We start from the raw sequence: 20,005 nt of genomic DNA, 5'->3' as shown, positions 1-20,005 counted from the left end.
TGGTACAGGTGCTACTATTGCTTTGCAGAGAGAGTAAAAAGAAAGAGACAAAGAGAGTAAAAAAATAAAGAGAGTAAAAAGAAAGAGGTAAGTCACCTGAGAAACAAATTGTTCAGAGAGCAGCTGACGCTTCACAGTGTCTGGGTCACTCAGCTCCTCGCTGTACTTTTCTCCAACGATCACAATGCTGAACTCAATCATCCGCTCAGTTACAGGCCTCATGAGATTCTCATCCTCCTTCTTTATCTCATTATTGATCTGGAAGAAAAGGAGAGAAGGGAGAAAACAAGAGGTGATTTAGTGACTTTTTCCCTCTGTTTTTTTTTTTTTTTTTCCTGAAGAAATAAATCCACTTTACTCACTGCAGACCAGATTCCTACCTAACCTGGATTTACTCCATGTAGAAAGCATCCCCAGATATATTTGCATGTAGAAATGGTCCTGTCAGCAATCAGCACACTCCATTACTCAGCCTGGGTCCAAACATCCTCTTTTACGCGGGCCAGGAACTTCTCCAGCCACTGCAGACCTGGAGTTTTCTCTGGCCCATGACGTGGCAAAAACCCTGAGCTTCCTCCATAAATGCTATAAGGACAGCAACACACTGGGGGATGACTGGTGGGCCAAACAGATGGCCTGATGAATTTTTTTAATGATGTGGGAACTGCCATCCAAAGCACAGCATGTTTCCTTGAGTCCCCAGCACACCTTTTGCCTTACGCTGGAATGGAGTGCTCAGGGAGCCTCAGGCACAGAGATGCCAACTAATGAGACAACCTGGTGAGCAAGACAATTTTATAGTATTCTCATGTTGCTGTTAGTGCTGTTCTCCCTTTGCACATCTAAGTGCAAGGTTATCTAGTTGAATGGAGTTACAAACAGAAAATCAGCTGGGTGGGACATTCGTCAGGCAATTTCAAGTGTGAATGTGGATACACCAACAGGTCACCTGAGCCTAATCAGCAGGGGGCTGACTTAACCAAAATGTACCTGTTTATCACAAGGTTCCTGTTTCCTGTCCCACTTGGAGGATGAACCTCTGCCAAGTTCTACATTCCACATGTCCAGGGTGTACAAACACCCTGGGATGTTCAGCTTTGGCAACTGCCACGGCTGCTGCGAGCAGCAGTGAATTCCAGTCCAATTTTCATCTAACTTCAGTCAGTGAGCAACACAGGAAGAGCATTTCCTGCTTAGTTCCCTGGCATTTTACAACCAGGATACTATATTTTTGTGGTGTACTGAAAGGCAAGAAAAAACAGATCTTGTTTCATGGCTTTATTCTAGAACAAAAATTTGGAATTTGCAATTTGAGAGGGAAGGCTGGTGTAAGTTAACAAGAATGTCTTTGGCTATTTACATGCAACTGTTGCTTCTTCCCTATTAAAAAAGGAAAAAAAATGAGCCAGCAAAACACACTTTTTCAGCAAAACTGCAGTCTGTATTATGTATGGAGTCTGAAATGGAGCTCCACAAAATTTAGCTGCCACCTGTGAGCTACTTGTATACCATTTAGGGCCCCTCCAATTTTATTTATTTATTTATTTACTTACTTACTTACTTAAGTAAAGTTTAAGTTTTACTTAAATTCTCTTCTTCCCCACACCCTTTTTTGACTAATCAACTTCGTTAAGAACCAGAATGATTGGCACCCTGCTTAAAGCTGGTTACTATTTGGCAAATATATAATCAGCTTGCATGTATCTGCTGCTCCTACATGACTGTTTGCAACTCCACGTAGTTTGAATCATTTATCAGTCCCTCAGAAACAAAAGTCCAGTCAACAGGTGAGTGCAGAAGATGAGCTTTGCTCGCTCTTGGTCTTGTAACCTGCAGTGCATTTTGGCTGTTCGGAGCAATGATGAGGTGTGAGGTAACTGTAGAGAGTGAAAACACTGTAGGCAGCAGCAATCAAATTCTGGGTTCTTTCTGATTTACTGAGTGGTCTTACTCTCTGCTCAGGCAGTTCTGTTTCAAAAAAAAAATAATGGTGTACATGGGACCAAACCACTCGTTTGTGGTACATAAATATAAAATCAGACCCTGGACTTGAGTCAGAAGCTGTCTGCCTATTTCATACTCAGTGTTTATTCCTGGAATCACAATATCAGATCTCAGCAGTCAGCTGTGAAAGCTCTAGCAAAAAGCACAGAGTTTGGCCCAGCTTCGTGTCATGGCCGTGCTAGGTTACAGAGCAGTGCACAGTTAAACTCAGTACCATAAATCAGCTTCTACTTATATGCAGCACGTGCAATTTTGTAAGCTTATCACTAAATCCAGTGAGAGTTTCACACTTACATAAAAAAAAAACTGCCAGCTGATGCATACTATTCGTTTGAAAAATTTTCTTCAGGGGGCATGTAGGCTGACAAATATCGCAGTTGGAATCTAGAGTTTGGGCTTAAGTTTTAATCCCGAGGAGCTGTCTCCTGGAAGCAAATACTTCCCTGGGACCTATTTGGTGGTCAGCACTTTTGAAAGCCAGCTCACTTTTACAGAGGCACTTCAAGTACTTGCTCTAGGCTTCCCTGTGTTAGAGTTTTGTTTTAGGTATGAAGGTGAGGGTGACTGTAAGACAATAAATAAAAATTCATCTATGTCAGCAGGGGAGAAGAAGCAGGGAATCAGAAGGAATCTTCCAGGCTATCCAGGCTACCTCTGCTGCCTTAGGCAACTGTACCACTCGGACCCTTCAAACACTAGGACAGCAATTTAAGGGACATTGTGTTTCAGTAGAAATAACAACAATTCACATTCTTCGTGGAGCTTTCAAAAGCCCTAGACATTCACTGTCTAGTTCTACATCACTATCAAAATCTTCACTTGACAGCTCAGCTGATTTGCTCTCTCACTGAGGGGGAAGCTACACTGCAAAGCCACTGCAAATGAAAGAACACCAACCTAGGAAATTATTTAAAAGTTTCTAAGGCTCATGCCCTGCTTTTATGAAATCTTAATACAAGCACTCACAGTTGTGTCTGCGTCTTCAATTTCAGGGATGGTACCACCTGCAGGACTCTCAATGGACACCTCATGAGGGGGAGGAACGTTGGCAGCTGCATCTGAGTTTGCAAGAGAGCAGTAGTATTATTTTTTCTCATGTACATGTAGATACAAGTTTAGCAAGTGTAAACTAACAGTAACACTTGATTCCCATCATCATGTCAGAAATACCACAGAAAACACCTGAAGAGCCTCAGAAAAAGCATCAAATGCTAATGTTCTAAGAGAATGTATTCTGGGGAACATGAAGTAAGTGCAGTAAAAATTGCACAGAAGTAATTTCTCAAGTAGCATTTTCAATTCATTTCATGACAAAGTAACAGCAACATATAACCTGATCACCAGATCACAAACAGCATTATTTGGAGATGGAAGAATTCACAGCTCTCAAATCCACAAGCCATCAGGTTGGTCCATTTTCAAGTAATGAGTCTTGACATAATTTAGCTGAAAACTGACCTCTCAGCGTGGTAACATCAGCATCCGAAGCTGGAGTTGGAGTCCCACTCCTGTCAAATAAAAGTAAAACCAAAAATTGAAGTTGGACATTGTAAGATAGATCCATTCGTTTTTTATTTCCCTGTGATTCTGCTGTAACACCAAAAAAGCACGTTGGCAGTAGAAGTTTCTCATGGTACTACTTTGCTGATAACTTCATAAAAATTAGGCTTTGCAGTATTTTAGCTTTCTTTTGCAACTCAGATACCGGGTCATGTGCATCTCTGGGGATGCAAACTTCCTTTCATTCCAAGTGACTCGGAGTCCCCTCCAAAATTATACATTTGGCCTTCTAGTGGTTCTGTAAATGAAGTAAATGCAAAGACCACAGAGATACAGCAAAAAGATACCTGTAATGTTCTATAAACCCCCCAGTTTTAAAAGTACCCTACAGCGCCCCAAAACATCCTAGCTGTACTGAAATCACTGCAACAAGGTTGGGCCATCATGAGTTTTACCCTGCTCATTTGGAAAACTTCAAAAGCATCAGTTTCCAATTATTATTATCATCCAATTACTACATTCACACACATATAAAACAATGCCAGGCTAAATGTGAAAAAGAAAAACATTTCAAATAAAAATCAAATGTAGACTGTTAGCCTGAGGAAAAAACAACAGCTCTGACGTGGCTCTAACAGTAAACCCAAGCTCCTTGGAGCCAATTCTGTGAGCCCTGAGTCAAGTTACCAGGGACAGGAGACACACACTGTCAGCAAGGAGTCTTTCCTGAATAAATTAAAAATGATTTTTAAGGTTTGTTATATTTTCAGTATATACTGCCCAATTTGTGAGATAGGAAACTTCAGTGCTGCAGAGAAATCAAACGCTAAATTCAGAACTCCAAAAATCATCAAAGTTCACTGCACTGAGATATTTCTCCCATTTCTACAGGAACTCTTTCTGTTATTTGTGGACATGCTCTACTATAAAATAAACATGGCAGCAAGTAGTCTTCACTGTAATGTATGCAAGTGCTTATATTAACAGAGCCGTGCTTTCCTAGCTTTGCCAGGTTTTTGATTCATATACTAGGTCTTGCTGTCTGCCTTCAAACAAAACTCAAACCAAAGTTGATGGGTATTTTGCCTTGTTCAGGATTTATAATGAGTCTCTGTAGAACTCCAAAAAACAAAGGGTTCCACCACCATCCAGACAAACAAGTTAGATACTGAGATAGATACCTGGACGTGAGCATATGACGAAACACATGACAGTGAATTCACGTCTCAAATTTTGTTTCGCCCCCCACCTCTCTCAGACATGCAACACTTAACAATAAACAGATTTAAGATCAATCTGGTTTATTTTTCTATTTAAACCAAGAAACTTTTCACCCATCCTTTCCCAGGAGGCATAGGCTAGTGTGCACATAATGACTACCAATGCCAAACGACAGCAAGTTCAGAGAAAATTAAACTGCCAGGGTGAAATCTACATAACAATGAGAAAATATTAATGAAAAATAAAATAAATAATCTCCAGGTGAACACAGCAGAAAATACTGATTCAAGAGTTTAAACAGTACCTTCATATATTTGCTTAAACAACAAAAGCCTACGAGCTCTATGCAGGCTTTGAAATGTCCAGTTATTTGTGTCTGCTTCCATCTCGTGGACACTGCTACCTGTTTTCAGCCAGGCACAAGGTAACTCCCTACCAATTCCTCAGGAACTCATGGAGAGATTCTCACAAATGGTAAGGCAAATTTTACTAGAAAGCAAGCATAATTCAGACAACATACTCTCTCTGCTGCTGCCATCACAGGTACAGTCACAAGTAACTCATTCAGAAAACCTCAGTTCCTTTCTGCTAGCAACAAGTAATCAGTAAAAGGATTTAGATTTTCTTAAGAATGCTGATTTAATTTTAGAGTTTCCTTATTTATTTATCATATTAGAACCAGATTCAAAACTGTTGCTTAATTTTCATTTGTCTGATGAAATATTTTCCAGTTCAACTCACTTAGCTCTGAAAGACACACCACTCTTACAAATTACAATAGCTTTTAGATTACATCTATACCAGTTTTATTTATTTTACAGCATCAGTAATTAAAGCATTTTAGTGTATTGTATTTAATGACGATATGTTCAGAAATAAATATGCCACTGCTTGTCAGAAGAGGTGAAACACTGGGAATTCACTTAACACAGACTCTTAATGTAACTAACGAAGGTTACAGAATAAAAACTCAACAAAAGCAAAGTGATGTGCAGTAAAATAATGCTGTGACAAGACTTGTGGTGGTCTGATCCACTGAAGGGCTCAAACTCATATAAGCACATCAGCTAAGGCTTTTATCAACCCCCTTTTCTTCAGAAACAGACAGACAGAAACCTGACTTGCTGTGGCAGATCTAATCATGTTCTGAGCTCGGCCTGAGGCTCACAGGACTCAATTCGGCTGCCCACATGTTGGTCAGTGCCTCGTACAATTCATGGGGCCTCCAGGTTCTCCTGACCTGTCCCAGAAGGCACAGATCCCACCATATCATACCTGTCAGCTCTCTGCAAGGCACGTGCTGTCTCAAAGAGACTTGAATGGTTGTTTAACCCAACCGAGCACCTAACTTCATGCAGGGTTAGGCCTGGCCAAATGCCCACTCAGCCATTTTCTCACTCCCCTTCCTCACCAAGACTGGGCGGGAAACCAAGATGAGAAAGCTCACAGGTTGAGACAAAAACAGGAAGACCATTTGCCAGTTGCCAATACAAGCAAAACTGACTTGGTTTGGGAAACTTAAGTCATCTTAATGCCAATTACAACAGAAATGGGTAGTGAGGAACAGACAGACATTAAAACACCACCTTTCCACAGGGAGGCACGGGATGGCCCCGGCCTTGCCTCACACAGGAGCACCACAGCCCCTCAGCGACCACCCGGTATAATTTCACCTGCTTATGTACCACAAGATCAATTTTAACAAAGTTGGTTTTTGAGCGAAACACCCTCAAAGTAAGCAAGAAAAAAACAGGGAGAATTCTGTGGTATAAATTACACTTCAGATAGAGGAACAGTTTGTAAATGGAAAAGCCTAAAAGAAATGTTCTAGAGTAGCGTACTACTTCCTGAGTAGATTACTGGTTTTAGACATATTATAACAAATTTTTCCTATTTTCAAAGGTCCCAGAGCACTCTCCCAGTCACTGACTTGAATGATACTTAGAGAAGCTCAACAGGAAAACTCAGCCTGCTCCAGTGCACCCAGCAGCAAAGCTCAGGCAGGTGAGCGTGTCGGTCAGCCACACCGACTTGTGCGCTGGGTTAGCCATGGGCTGGGAACCACCAACAAAGCTGGGCCATTCAGCAACTGTGGAAGTGACAAAAATCCAGGGAAGAATATGGCCTTTATCTTTTAGAGTGTAGCAAAGCCATCACCTAAAGCAGTAACAGGTCACATGCTTTGTCAGCACCAAAGAATACATTCTTACTGAGCTTTTAAATACAGGCCTCCAAAGCCCAGCCGTTTTTTGGCAAACTTCTGCCTCGTAACAGGCTGAAAATTAAAAGCCAAAGACTTAAATAAAGCCCCACAAAACACTAATCAATCTAATCAAGCAAGACCAGTCAAGAACTGCATTTGGTCATGTTAACAGTTACCACTTTCACTGTTTTAAGTAACCCTGCTATAACCAGCCTCACTTTATGCACTAATTTGTTTTTTCTTTTTGCCTTCTACTTCCCCTTAGCATTTTAATGTTTCAAATTAATTAATCTCCTCAAAAACGGCACTAATACTACTTATCTCTTAGGAAGCCACTCAAAATACTTATCACAGCACACACACTGATCCCCAGGCTTTACTTTTGGTCATACTTTAAACAAGCAAGCCACACCAACTGAGGAACTATATTCCAGCAAAAGCTTATGGTGAATTTGAGAAAAATAGGTATGAAATGTAATTTCTATTGTCCTACCTGCATAAGTGTTGCTCTGGACCACCTTGGCTGAGCAGTAAGCAAAATACAAGCGTATATACATATAAGTATGGAGAGGCAGGACAGAATATGCACAAGCAGATGTCTAACCAGCAAAATGCACAACACCACACTACATTTCGCTAGTTGGCAGAAATGACTAGTTTCAGATCACACAGGTGTGCTAGACACCTGGATCTAGGCAAATTTAGGACATTGCTTGTAAGGATCTCAAGTTGATTTGAAACAAATGGTGCTTATGGATAGCCCATACATTTCAGTACAGCAAACACAGCATGCAGATACAGCCTATATTGCCTCTTTTCAAATCCCCTTGCAAGAACTTTTGCATGACATCAGTCATGTCACAAAAAGACTCAGCAGTTTCCAAGTCCACCAAAGAAGAGTCTTGTTGACCCGCAAGCAATTGAAGAGCCTCAGAAAGTCCTTATATGCAGCCATGTCATGTTATTAAGGACAAGCACCACTCCGGACCTGTCAAATGGTGCATCAGCAATACCATTCTCCCTCATGAAAAATTTTTAAGTGTATTAGTTATGATTGTCTCTGCATTTTTCTCTATATTTTTCCTCCAGGCTTAACTATCACCTCAACTCCACTGCTGAAGGTACCATCTTCAGATCTATACTACAGGTTACAGATATTCATCAGCTTATTTAACAATTTGAAAGTCCTATGATTTGCTATGTCAAGCATTTAATTTTCTTAAACATTATTATTTCAATGCTTATATTGAAAAACCTTGCTCAAAGAAGGGAAAAAATAACTTCATGGTCTGATTTTCTTCTTTTTAAAACTTTTAATCGCAGGTCCTTGAACTAAGTAAGTATGCAGTTTCAGAAGTATTTTTATCTAAGTATAGAATGGAAGACTGAGCCTTGTATTTAGATTCCTTTTCTTTTAAATTCTACTTGCACTTATCTTAATTTTTATTTAGGTTGTTCTTTAATTTTTACCTCTTTTGTTTTTAACTAAAGCAGGACAAATCTTTCATATTGCTATCTGACAGTAGGGAGCACAAAAGAAAATACACAACTACAGAGAAGCAGCCTGGAAATCTTCACATAGGGTAAAGCTGTGCAGATGCTCAAAAATTTTTGAGACAAGCAATATTGTTGCCAAGTCCGAATGCAGGCAGAAAAGGAGTTCAAGTATGTTTCTACCCCACTGAAGGCAGTTGAAATGATTCCGGCATGAAAGACAAACACTTTTTCTTTAATGAAGCCCACTTAGAGGAAAAGGTTCAATACTTGAGTTGATATGCTATCAACCATTGCTGCTACTGCCAATGAAGTATGGATCCTAAATTTGCCAATGTATTTCAGATCAGACAACACAGACAGAAAGGAAGAGGTCTGGACATGATTTATCATGCCTAATTTCACTAAGTCCACAATCAGCAAGTACCCCTCAGAAACGACAAATGTTTCCATTTATTTCATTTTATTTGACATTAATAGCCACTTCTGAGGAACTGAAAAATAGCACATTATTACATTCAACCTTTCCAACTATCCCATACTCCTTGTATTTTCTTCCTTATGTTATTATTCATACAGCATTCACGAAACATCCTGACATAAAAGGTATGGTTTTCTACTGCAGCTTTTTTGTGCTACTCCTTTGCCTTCAGTTGATTCTCAAGATCCAGCTTTTGACTTTGCATGAATGAGACTGTCCTGACTGTCCTATTGTCACGGGGCATCCTCCAATATTATAACACAGCAAAATCCATTATGCAAAGTTACAGTGGCCTAATGAATAAAGAAATCATTAAAAGCCTTTTGCTGATGCAGTGCTCCCACATTTCCGACCTAGGCAAGACTCCATGATTTCCATTGGGCTGCTCTATACAAATCTAGATTGTGTCCCGTATGTTACTTTTCCTTTGAGGTTTTCTCCTCCCTGGTACTTAGTTTAATCTCTCAACTCCTTAAAAGGCCAGGCTAGCTGAGTGTTTAACCTACGTGGATGCAAGTGCAAGTCTTACAGGAACAAACTCCCATCCTGCTGTTACGTAATTGTCAGTAATGCCGGATTGTGAGTTATTCTGGGAAGTGAACCACGTGAGTACAAGACACCTTCCTGTAGGCTACACTGGAACTAGCTTAGCATTTAACTAGCTGAAACCAGCTTTTGACACCTAGACAGAGGCACAGCACTGACATCATGGTAGGATATTATGAGATATATTAAATTATTTAAGTCACAGCTTCAATTCTACAGCTGATGATAGCTTTCAGCACAGTTACACTTTGATCTAGAAAGGCAGTGTAGCTAAAATAAGTGATAGATATCAAGGCCCTGTCTTCAGTTCCAGATCAGCTCTAAATTAAGGAAATGAACCCAAAGTTCTTTTACAGAAAAAACATGGTCAAGGCTCATAAAAAGGAAACACTCTTTGTAGTCTTGTGTGCCTGACCTACGCTCTAGAAGAGAAAACAATCCTACTGCAAAAATTCCTATGTTCTTATCAGTGGGAAAACAGACTGAAATCTAGGTCCCCAAACTAGTACTTGTTTCTACACAGTAATTCAAAAAAAATTGAGTTCATCAGAGGACCTCTGTTATTCTTCCACTGTAGGCATCTTCTGGAAGCCCGTTGTCCCTGGCAATATACAAGCCTCATCCAAGCATTTCATCTAGATACTGAAAACTGGTGCTTTAGGGTAGGCCCTCCATCCCTTGAGACATGAGACCAGGTCAATTCCCCATTCTGACGGTGATGTCACAGCCAGGTTGTGAGACAGCCAGGTTCAATTTAATGTCCAGCCCTGCACACATCTGCAGGACCAGTCTCTCTGCACATGTAGGTCAGACCCCAGCCTCAATGAGATCTGCTGCAGAAAAGCCCATGGGCAGGTAGTTTATCACTGCATTGCCCAGGAAACAGCAGGACTGCACTCACATTTCTTCCTGTGCAGGAGGGACTTGAGGCTAGACTTCCCTCACCATGCATGACTGAGTGATCCTGGGTTGCAAACTTACTCTGATGTCTTACAGAAAAAAAAAATTAAAAAAATTTAAATTTAAAATTAAAAAATCAAAATAATTCAAAATTTTCAGTATATTCTGATGTGTACTGGAAGGTCTAGCATATTTTTGCAGGAAGTAGTATGTTGGCTGGTGGTGATGCTCAGATGACTCCCTCACTCCTCTTGATGGAGAATACCTGAGGTATCTTCTACCCATGGCAGCCCATAATGGCTTTGTTTTTGCATGACCCTGGCTTACAAACTTGACATCTTAAACCTTATGGTGCAGAGGTGTCCAGAATGCTCTTAGAATTATATATATTTTATATAAAATATATATATATTATATAATATATTTTTATATATATATAAATATATAATATTATATATAATATACTGTATATATAAATATTACATAATATACATGTATATATATAATATATTTATGTAATATTTATATATATACACTATATTATACATATATATTTTTTTATATATATATAATTATATATATATAATTATATATAAAACGTTGCCAAACTAAATTATACCAATTTCTTTCTGATGCTCCATTATCTGGAGTAAACCTACCTGTTTCTAACTCACTATTTCTGTCCTTTATCACTCTGTGCTATAGAAACTACCATATACAAGCACAAGTCAAACAAAAATTTTAACAGGAAAAAGATACAGCAAAACTTAAGTTTAAATTGGCAGTGATAACAAAGATCCCATCCTAAAGCTATGAGCAACCTGAAGGTATATATATTTGGATAAAAGCAGTATTTTTGAGGGAGAAGCAATATAGCTCCACAAGTAATTGATTTGGGTAAAATTGCCAATTGTTTGCTGGAGCCCCTTTAATGTCTGTCACAAGGCACTCGATGGATGGCTTTTACATGAGAGCAACATTAATCACTCCAACACACCTTTCAATCAAATGCTGGCCTTTTTGCATGGTTAGGATGTTTAGCCCAGTGCACGTAATGACTCTAGATATATTCGTGTTGACTAATTCATCTCATATAGCTCTACATTTACTAGTTTTCCTGAACAATCACAGTGAGGGATATAATGGCTTTTCAAATTCAATTTATTTTTTTTTTTCAAATTGAGGTAACTGCAACTCTGAATTCAGATTTACTGATAAATGAGATCTAGTTCCATTCACTTAAGGAGCCGGTCTAGAGAACAACTGACGCTAATGGGAAAGAAATCATCCCATTAAGTTTACAAGAACAAGATTTTTATTTTTGTTATTATCTCTTTGAGAAAAAAAGCATATACAAGTTTGGTCAATGTTACATTCTCAATGGAACAAGTTCTGTACAGATTTATACTACTCAATTGACCAGTGGGCTTAGGGGGGTCCTCATGTCAGAGGAAACTTCAGCTTAATAGGACAGAGAAAAAAATCTTTTAGGCATTGCCTTTGCCCTTACCATCTTATGTTATTAATTTTAATTTATAATATTGCGGTTAAAAAAAATCATTTTAAGAATAATTACTTTGGGATGTCAGATGTTTTTTTTTAAGAACTGTTAAGTGACTACCCTTTCCAGTAAATGAATTACTCATTTGTCATAGCTTCACAGGGTCTGTAAAGCAGGGAACTGAAGCTGCTTATTTTTCAGACAAGTTCAGCACTAGGTTGTTTGGGTTTGAGTTGCTCTAAAAATAACCGGTTAGATTAAGTTCTGAGAATGGAGTAATAATAGTTTGAACTGGTTTGCCTTCCAGTTCAAAAAGACAAAAATAACAGTTCAAGTTCAGGTTTGCTTTGGTAAAAACAAGTCAAAATTCAGACTAGTTTTCCTTTTTATTCCCTTCTTAAAAATGTGAGAAGCCCACACAGACAACTTCCTTGTGTTTTTAGAGCACCTCTTTCAAACGTTTTCTGAAAAAGCATTTCAGAAACATTCCCTTTTTTCTTGCTTTTTGTAGCAGTGACAAGGTCTACCTTTACAAAAGGTTCACAAGATAACCAGAACACTAACACAATTACTGGGGACACATCTCTTTCCTGAAATAGATTTTCCCCACTAAACCTCTTCAGGTAAATAGCCTGCACACGCGCCTGACTGCCAACAAGGTGATGACATACTTAAGCAAAAGTACAAGCCCCAGATTGACTGAGTTATTTTCAGCACATCAAGCTTGCTAGGATAGCCTGTGAGAAGTTAACATACATGACAGGATTCCTCCAACATACTGAATACTTTTCTATAAGCCCTTTTGCACAGAGGTGAATTTTGTTCATCTTCAGTTCGTTAATCAACTCCAGCTGCAGCAAGAACTGGAGAAAGGACTGACCAAGAGGCTATTTAAAAAGGGAGAATGACTTACCCACAAGACCAATCATTGCAGGAGCTGACAAGAAAGAAAAAAAATAAAAAAGAGAAAGGGGTTACAAAATGTCACAATCAACTCTGCTATTATCTCCAGACAGAATAAAACGCAAAACAAATGTAGATACTCACCCAGCCATTGCTTCCTTTGTATAGGACAGTTTCTGGAAAACAAAGAAACAGACCCTTATTACATTTGAGAATCAAAAAGTGGAAGGAAGAAGTCAAATACAGTTTCTTTCCTCCTCTATGATGTAAGAATGGTTTTTTCTTTGTTTTATATTCATTTGCTAGGTTCAAAATTTATTAATGAAGCTTTTGCTGAAAATATAATGCATTTCCAAGATACAACTGAAACACAGCAACAGACGCTGTAAAGAGCTTTAGGTTTGTCAGAAGATGCACTACATTTCTACATTTTCCTGCAGAAACAATGTTCTCTCAACCCCATGGAGGCTAGGAATGAAAACTTTTTCAGTGAGAGCTCTTAAGAAATACATTATTTCTGCTACTCATCTATTGATTTAAAACCATCTTTTTCTAAGTACAGTTACAGCTTAAATTAATGTAGTAGGATTAATCTGAACACTTTGGTGAGGATTATACAAGTGACAGGGGTGACATTTTTTCATAAATTGATGTATAAAGGCTAAGGCAGGGCTACACAGTTGACAATTTTTCACCAAAATCCTCATAGCAGTGGTGAAATTGATTCCAGAAAGAGGTCACAGGAGTTTCTGTGGGGTCCCCACAAGAAGTGGAGGAGATCCTGAGCATTCTGCAGTGTAGAGTGCTGCTGAGGAACAATGCTGTGTCCTAACGCTGTACCGATGTAAACAAAACATAAAATACTTACATGAGCGTTGTCCACACAGAATTTGTGTTTCTCACTGCTTTCTGGGGAAAATGGATTGTTTGGTGATTTATTGGGCTGGCTTTCTTTACACAATCAATGCAGGGCTAGTAAATCTACTGGAGTTTTGATATTTTCAAGGAATATGCATGGTGCCTGCACTCAGCTTCAGTGCACTGGGATATGCAAGGAAAAGAGAGACTGATTCCCTCTCTCCAAGCTTTTGGAAATTTATACACAAGAAGCAAGTCTTTTAGTAAGAGGTATTTGTTCATTAAAAAAGCAGTTCTTAAGTGCTACTAAAACCAAACCCAGTTATTAGGGTCCCCCATTTTTTTAATACCAACAGGTAGTCTGTACTCAATGGCTGTGCTCCATAGGCCACAAAGGCCACTGACAGCAGAGGTCAGTATAACCCTGATCATTTTGTCATTTTGTAGAACAAGGAGACTCCCCAGCAAGGGGTATAATTGGCCAAAACTCTGTTGTGGGGTTGCCTGAGGAACTGGTGGCACCCAGCTTTCTCAAGCCCAGGTCGCAGGACCTACCCAGTACATCCTGCTATTGCAAAATCTTCTATCTGATAAATCGTAAGAAGAACTGACCAAACCTGAAATGCCTCATTATTATTTTATAACAAACATAACACATTTTGTCTCCGCATCTATATTAAAAAAAAAAAAGCATCAAATTCTTCAGTCCTCACCCAGTTTTGTAGTATACTAGGAAAGCCTAATACTGCATGAATCGAATGACAGCCTCTTCATGTGGCTGGATTATCCCTTAATTAACCTCATTCAGGACAGAATATTCACTCCATGGCAAATCACCTCTTTTGTGAAATAAAGTAACTTTGATGGATTACATGCTTTAAATGACTAAATGACCTGTCTTCTCGTCATTCTTGCTCAGACAAAATCTCCCATTGGACTTAACAACAGCTTTGTTTGAGAAATAAAGGTAAAGATTGTCACCCTTTGATTTGCTTCCTACCTGTGCTGTGCAGCTTTATGAAAACAACAAAAAAAACGCACGAACTGTAAGTTAGAGATGAGTTGATCAATGAAATATCAGGCATCCATTAGAATCCATATGCCACTACAAAACTTCTAGAGAGTTTATCATCTTGCAAATTATGTCACAGGTAAAATCTCATGGTTTACTGTAAGTTAAAAAAAATATATATTATTTCAATACTCACTCTGAAACATAAGACTTTTTGTATAACATTAAATGTACGTGTTTTTTTTTGTTGGTGGTGGTGTGTTTTTTTGTTTTGTTTTGTTTTCAGCTGGAAATGTGCAAATGAAAACGAAGCATCCCCTGTGGCTAAACTAGCACAGTCTGCAACATGTTGTAGTGATTGCCTTCCTCTCCCTTAAATCTCTAATTTGCATTCCAGTCTGGGGTGAGGGCAAGCACTGATACACTTGAGTTTTAAGGCAAATAGGCACCTTTTCCCTCTAATTAGAATCCAAGAGCTCCAGAGTTCTAGTTTGGGCTTGGTTTCTCACTTAGTACAGAAGAGCCTTTGCCAAATTACCTCGCCTCTCTGACTCAGTTCCATCATCTGCAAGATGAAGTTACAAACATGCTCCTACCTACCGCAAAAGGATCTGCAGGGATTAATTAACATCTCTACCCTTCGAGTACTTGAAGTCATCTATAAATAGTTCCACATAGCAGCGGTAGCCACACCACAGCTTGAAGGCTTGGCTTTTACTCAGTGAAGCTGCCTCTGGCAGATGCTTTGCATAAAATCAGTTCTCCTGAGACACTTGGAACATAATCGTACATGTACCAATTCTTCTAAAGCTGGGAGCTGACTTTTGTGTCAGTTGCACTCGTGCTTACCGTTCTCAACACATTGCAGTTAGTTTTATTTAACGCAAAACTATCACAAAATTATTTAGAGTCCCTAGCATTAAATACAGACTAGCATAAACTCGCATGCAGTACTGACCATATGGATGAGCTTCTCTTATGAACCTGCAGAAAAGCAGCTGTATCAGATACTCTTGCCTGATCCTAAGAGGCAAACCTTATGCACAGGAGATAAGATATCTTTCTTGGAGGCAATTCCAGGCAGGAGAAAAGGGTGGAGGAAATGTCAAGGAGATCTTTGATAATCTCATATTAGTTTAATCCCATCTATGCAGGACTGTAGCAAGCATGTTTGATTTAACCCACCTGTTCACATCATTTGCCTTAGGAACGTCATACCAAGAAATGATTCTTTGCCTGCCCTGGTCCTCCCCACAGCGTGCTGCAGAATCGTGCTCTCACAGAGGCAAGGCCAAGGCATTAGTTGGGGATTCAAGGAGGTAGATAAAGTCCAGAACTGAAGCTGGTGTGAAAGAGCAGAATGGATAGCAGTACTCTGCAACACAGTCCTGACAGATAATGAGAAAATATTGTCTACAGTGAGCAAAAGCAGAGAGAGCTGGAAAGCCTTAGTGGAAGAGAAGTAGTTTTAGCCACATCCAACTTGAAGTGAAAGCTAAAGATCCATGGTAAGGTGTCAGGAGCTAGCTAAAGGTCCAGTCTGTCCAGGAGGAATCAACTGCACAGCAGAGGTGAACTCCCAGCACAGAAATGATTCCTCAGCATGTCTTCGGGAACGCTGCCTAGAAACAGGATGCAAAACAGGGAAAACAACAACTCCAGATTTGCAAAGGAAAGGAGCTGATCAGACAAGGCTGATGAGGATGAAGTATTGTTTTTGAGCTCTGCACGCAGAGATAAGCATAGACCTCACGGCTGACAGTTTCTGAACTGTGTCAGCAGTCAAGGGAGACTGAACAGCAAGATGTATGCTGGAACTAGATGAGAGTGGCCACAGAGAGAATTTACACAGAAACAGTTTTTACTACAGAGTTTAAGAAGTGGAAAGGAGATGAGGCAAGATTTGCAGAAAGAACTAGGGTTTATAAATTTGCACATGTGGGAAGTTTTGTGTTTTGCTGTCATTGTTTTATTTAAAAGTTAGATAAGCCTACATTTTGCAATGCAAGAAGAGCCAAAGTCAATAGGAGAATAGGACAACAGTAAGTGTGAGGGTAAGAAAAAGGTGAAGGAAATATGAGAGAATCACTCAAAGGAGGGCGATGGAGGAAAATTGTATCCTTAAGCAGGCAGGGAGAGAGGAAGGAAGGGTGTTGAAAGAACGGAAGAGATCTGCTTTTTTTCAGATTTAGAAGAACATGGAGATACACTATATAAAGAAAAAAATATTATTGTATCTCAGTCAGTGATCAAAAAGATCCTGGAAACTAATTAAGACATTTGATTAAACCGTAAGAGACACATGGTTAGCAAGGAGGATCAGGCAGAACACAAACAGGCAGAGGAGAGACAGCAGAAGAGGTCTTTCTGCCTCACAGAAACCATAGGCAGACAAAAGCACCTACTGCATGAGAAGGTCAGAAACTACAGCAGCACTGGAAGACAGCAGTTAAAAATGACTGGGATCAATGCGGTGCTGCCTCCTGGCTTTAACACAGCTCAGAATCCAGGCAGGATCAGATGCTGTTGCTACGTGCCCACTTCAGCGTGCTAAAGGAGGCGTTTTGCTGTGGTAGCCAGGAGCATTTAGTCGGTGCTCCAAACACAGACTGAAACATACAGGGCTGCTGATGGACTGGAAAGTCAATACTGAACAAATGCACTGCTGAGTCAACACAACTGCAGTGTTTGTTTCCTGGCCCAGGAGCTGTCTGAGCTGACCTTTAGCAGCTCAGTGCCTCCTGTCACTGCTTAGGGGATTCGTTGCTTTCCTGTCTGCCTTTTGGCTTTCAGACAAAGCTGTATTACAAACTTCACTGTCTGTAAATACTAGAAGAAAACAGAAGTAAAAAAACAAAACAAAACAAAACAAAAAAAAAAACCACCAGTTTGGTGTTTTGCTCAACCCTAACGCCTTAAAGATAAAGAAGTTTGTGTTGTCCTGCTGAGCATCTTGTCTGTGAAGGCAGGGCACTGGCGGAGCCTAGCTTGGGAGCTCACCGCACACCCAGGCCACCTCGTGATTGCACTCCTGGTGAGCAGGCACCAGCAGTTAAAAGACACCATGGAAGCACCAACAACTGGCTCACCGTTAATCCTATTTACTACAATAGGCTGCATATGAAAATTCAGACCCCCCATTTTCCTTCCATGACAAAGGTTGCACAGAATTAAATAAAAACTGTTCAGAGAAATAGCCAGGGAAGCCAATTCTTATAGATGAAAGTCCTTCCTTGAAGAATCCCCAGAACACACAAATTCCTCCCTCCCCTAAGAACAGGGAAAGGAGGTGTCAAAACAGTCCCCAGCTACTCCAGAACTGTTGCATTATTTCTGTAATTTATAAAGCCAAAAAACGTGCCCAGCACCTCCGTGGGTACCTCATGAAGAGATACCATAGCCCAGCTGTAGATGTTCCTATGAATGGCACGCGGATTGCTCATTGGGCTGCAGTGCCTCAATCTCACAGCAAAAAGCACGTGGCCCTTGGGAAATCCATAGATACTTCTGCTCGCTTTTCTCCCCTCTGAGATCTTTCAAAAACTATCTGGGCTTTTTTTTATTAAAGAGTAGCAGAAGCACTGCCTTCTGAGGCACACCTCCCTTACCATAGAAACCACCTGATGACCGATGAGTGTATCCAGCTATGTAAGCCTTCACCTCTACCAAATTAGTCAAGCTTCTTTGACTACTAGAGATTGAACATCTTCCTGGGGAAAAAAAAACAAACAAACAAACAAAAAAAAAAAAACATGTGAACTGGGACCAGAGCTGCTCTGAGAGCTTGAACTGGAGTTCAGGCTGATACCAGTAAGAATGTGCATCAAAAGTAAGAGAAATAGAATTGTTCTTTACCTGAACTAACCCACACTGCAGAGGATATTGCAATACCTGTAGGTGTAATTATCAGGGATTCGAGGAAAGGATAAGGAATAAAACCACAAAGGAAGGCTAACAAAGTGTCATTTAATTGCACCACTCAACACAGAAAGCCTTCACCACAACAAAGTTACCATGAAAGCAATCATTTTGCTGAACTGCTGTTTATTAAAAGCAAACTCTATTGATTTTTTTTTTTGCCTAATTTTCAGATATGCTGAACTCATTTTGAGAGGGAAAATTCATGGCATGCAACACTTCTGAAAACTGATCTTGTTACTATCTACCAAAAAGCAATAATACTTAGAATAAGATTTAAGTCTTAGAATAAGACTGCCAGAAACTGCCAGCATACAGAATACAAAAAAAAATTGCAGATCAATGCTGGGGCAATAATAGCCAATATACAACACGAAAAAAAAAAAAGAAAAAAAAAAAAAGCAGAAATACTTTGATCAATTGCAGGCTTTAAACTAAACTGTTGAAATTAACTACAGATGATTCACAAGACACAAGAGAGCAAAGGAAGATTAGAAAGCAGTAGGCATTTAATGAAGCACCTAATGGCCAGATGAAGAATTTACAGGCTCAAGTGCCACCAACCACGTACGCTGCCTTCCTTCAGTGCAATGCAGAAGTGATTCTTCTTTCAAGCAACCGAACTGGTGGGCTATTCACACACATCACCCTACAGGGTACTGTGCGTGCTGTGAAATGGCAGCCCTTAGGGGAGAAGTGCTTGGTGCTTTGTAGAATCAAGCCTAAGGAATGGAAAAGTATATTTGGCAACAGCTGACTAAGCAAATGAATGAACATGCTGTAATGAAAGGATAAAAATTCCCACAAATATGGCAATGGCTTAGCCATGCAATGTGGTCAACTCAGCTGGTGAAAGAGGCAAGAAGAGGATAGGACACAGGGCTTTAGAAAGTGCACCCGGTCCCACAGGCTGAGCTGGACCCCAGCTCTTAGCAACGCATTAAACTGGAGCAAGCAACTAGCAGGAGGAAGGATATTCTGAAAAGCAAGTCATAAGTGCTTTGGACTTAATATTCTGTTTGGACTGAATATTCTCAGAGCTGCTTTGAAGAGGTTTCCACACACTGCCAAGCATGTTATGCATAACTGCCTATGAGAAAGAGTGACTCAGTACTACAGAGAGAAATTAAATGCACGCTCTGACCTATATATTAAAAAATACACCGTGAGACCTTTTGAAGTTGGCTGACCTTGGATGGGACACAGCACCCTCACCTTCAATCTGGCTCAAATTTACATTGAGTGAGGGTGGTTGTTCTGTTTGTTTTTATTTGTTTTCAAAAAAGTCACCTGGTAGATTTGTGACATTTTGTGTGAAACACACTAGTGATAACATCAAATTCCCATTCGTGCAGACTAGCGTCCCATCAGATCAGCCCATATAACAGTCACCTTTTACTGACTGTGTTGAAAGCAAATAAAAGGATGAGCAGTCTTTTTCCAGAATATTGCAAAGCAGAGGGG

At 39.8% G+C, this 20,005-nt stretch overlaps 1 protein-coding gene across 6 annotated transcripts in view; it reads right to left on the bottom strand.

Moving 5' to 3' along the window:
- The window catches only part of IMPG2 (interphotoreceptor matrix proteoglycan 2), a gene marked incomplete at its 3' end in the record, with an annotated part of 59,393 nt that overhangs the window by 20,916 nt on the left and 18,472 nt on the right, over window positions 1–20,005 (bottom strand). For 5 of the 6 annotated variants that reach the window (XM_082756206.1, XM_082756207.1, XM_082756203.1 and 2 more), the window contains 5 exons: window positions 12,898–12,929; window positions 12,764–12,787; window positions 3,463–3,512; window positions 2,971–3,062; window positions 97–258 (listed from right to left, as the gene is read on the bottom strand). In XM_082756206.1, coding sequence (XP_082612332.1) covers window positions 97–258; window positions 2,971–3,062; window positions 3,463–3,512; window positions 12,764–12,787; window positions 12,898–12,929 — 360 coding nt within the window. Of the gene's footprint in view, window positions 1–96; window positions 259–2,970; window positions 3,063–3,462; window positions 3,513–12,763; window positions 12,788–12,897; window positions 12,930–15,808; window positions 15,955–20,005 lie in introns of those variants that run through there. The other variant, XM_082756208.1, reaches the window with a different exon arrangement.

Source organism: Aythya marila, assembly GCF_965140915.1.
Source record: "Aythya marila genome assembly, chromosome: 1".
Lineage (NCBI taxonomy): Eukaryota > Metazoa > Chordata > Aves > Anseriformes > Anatidae > Aythya > Aythya marila.
This window is presented reverse-complemented; position numbering and strand designations above follow the sequence as displayed.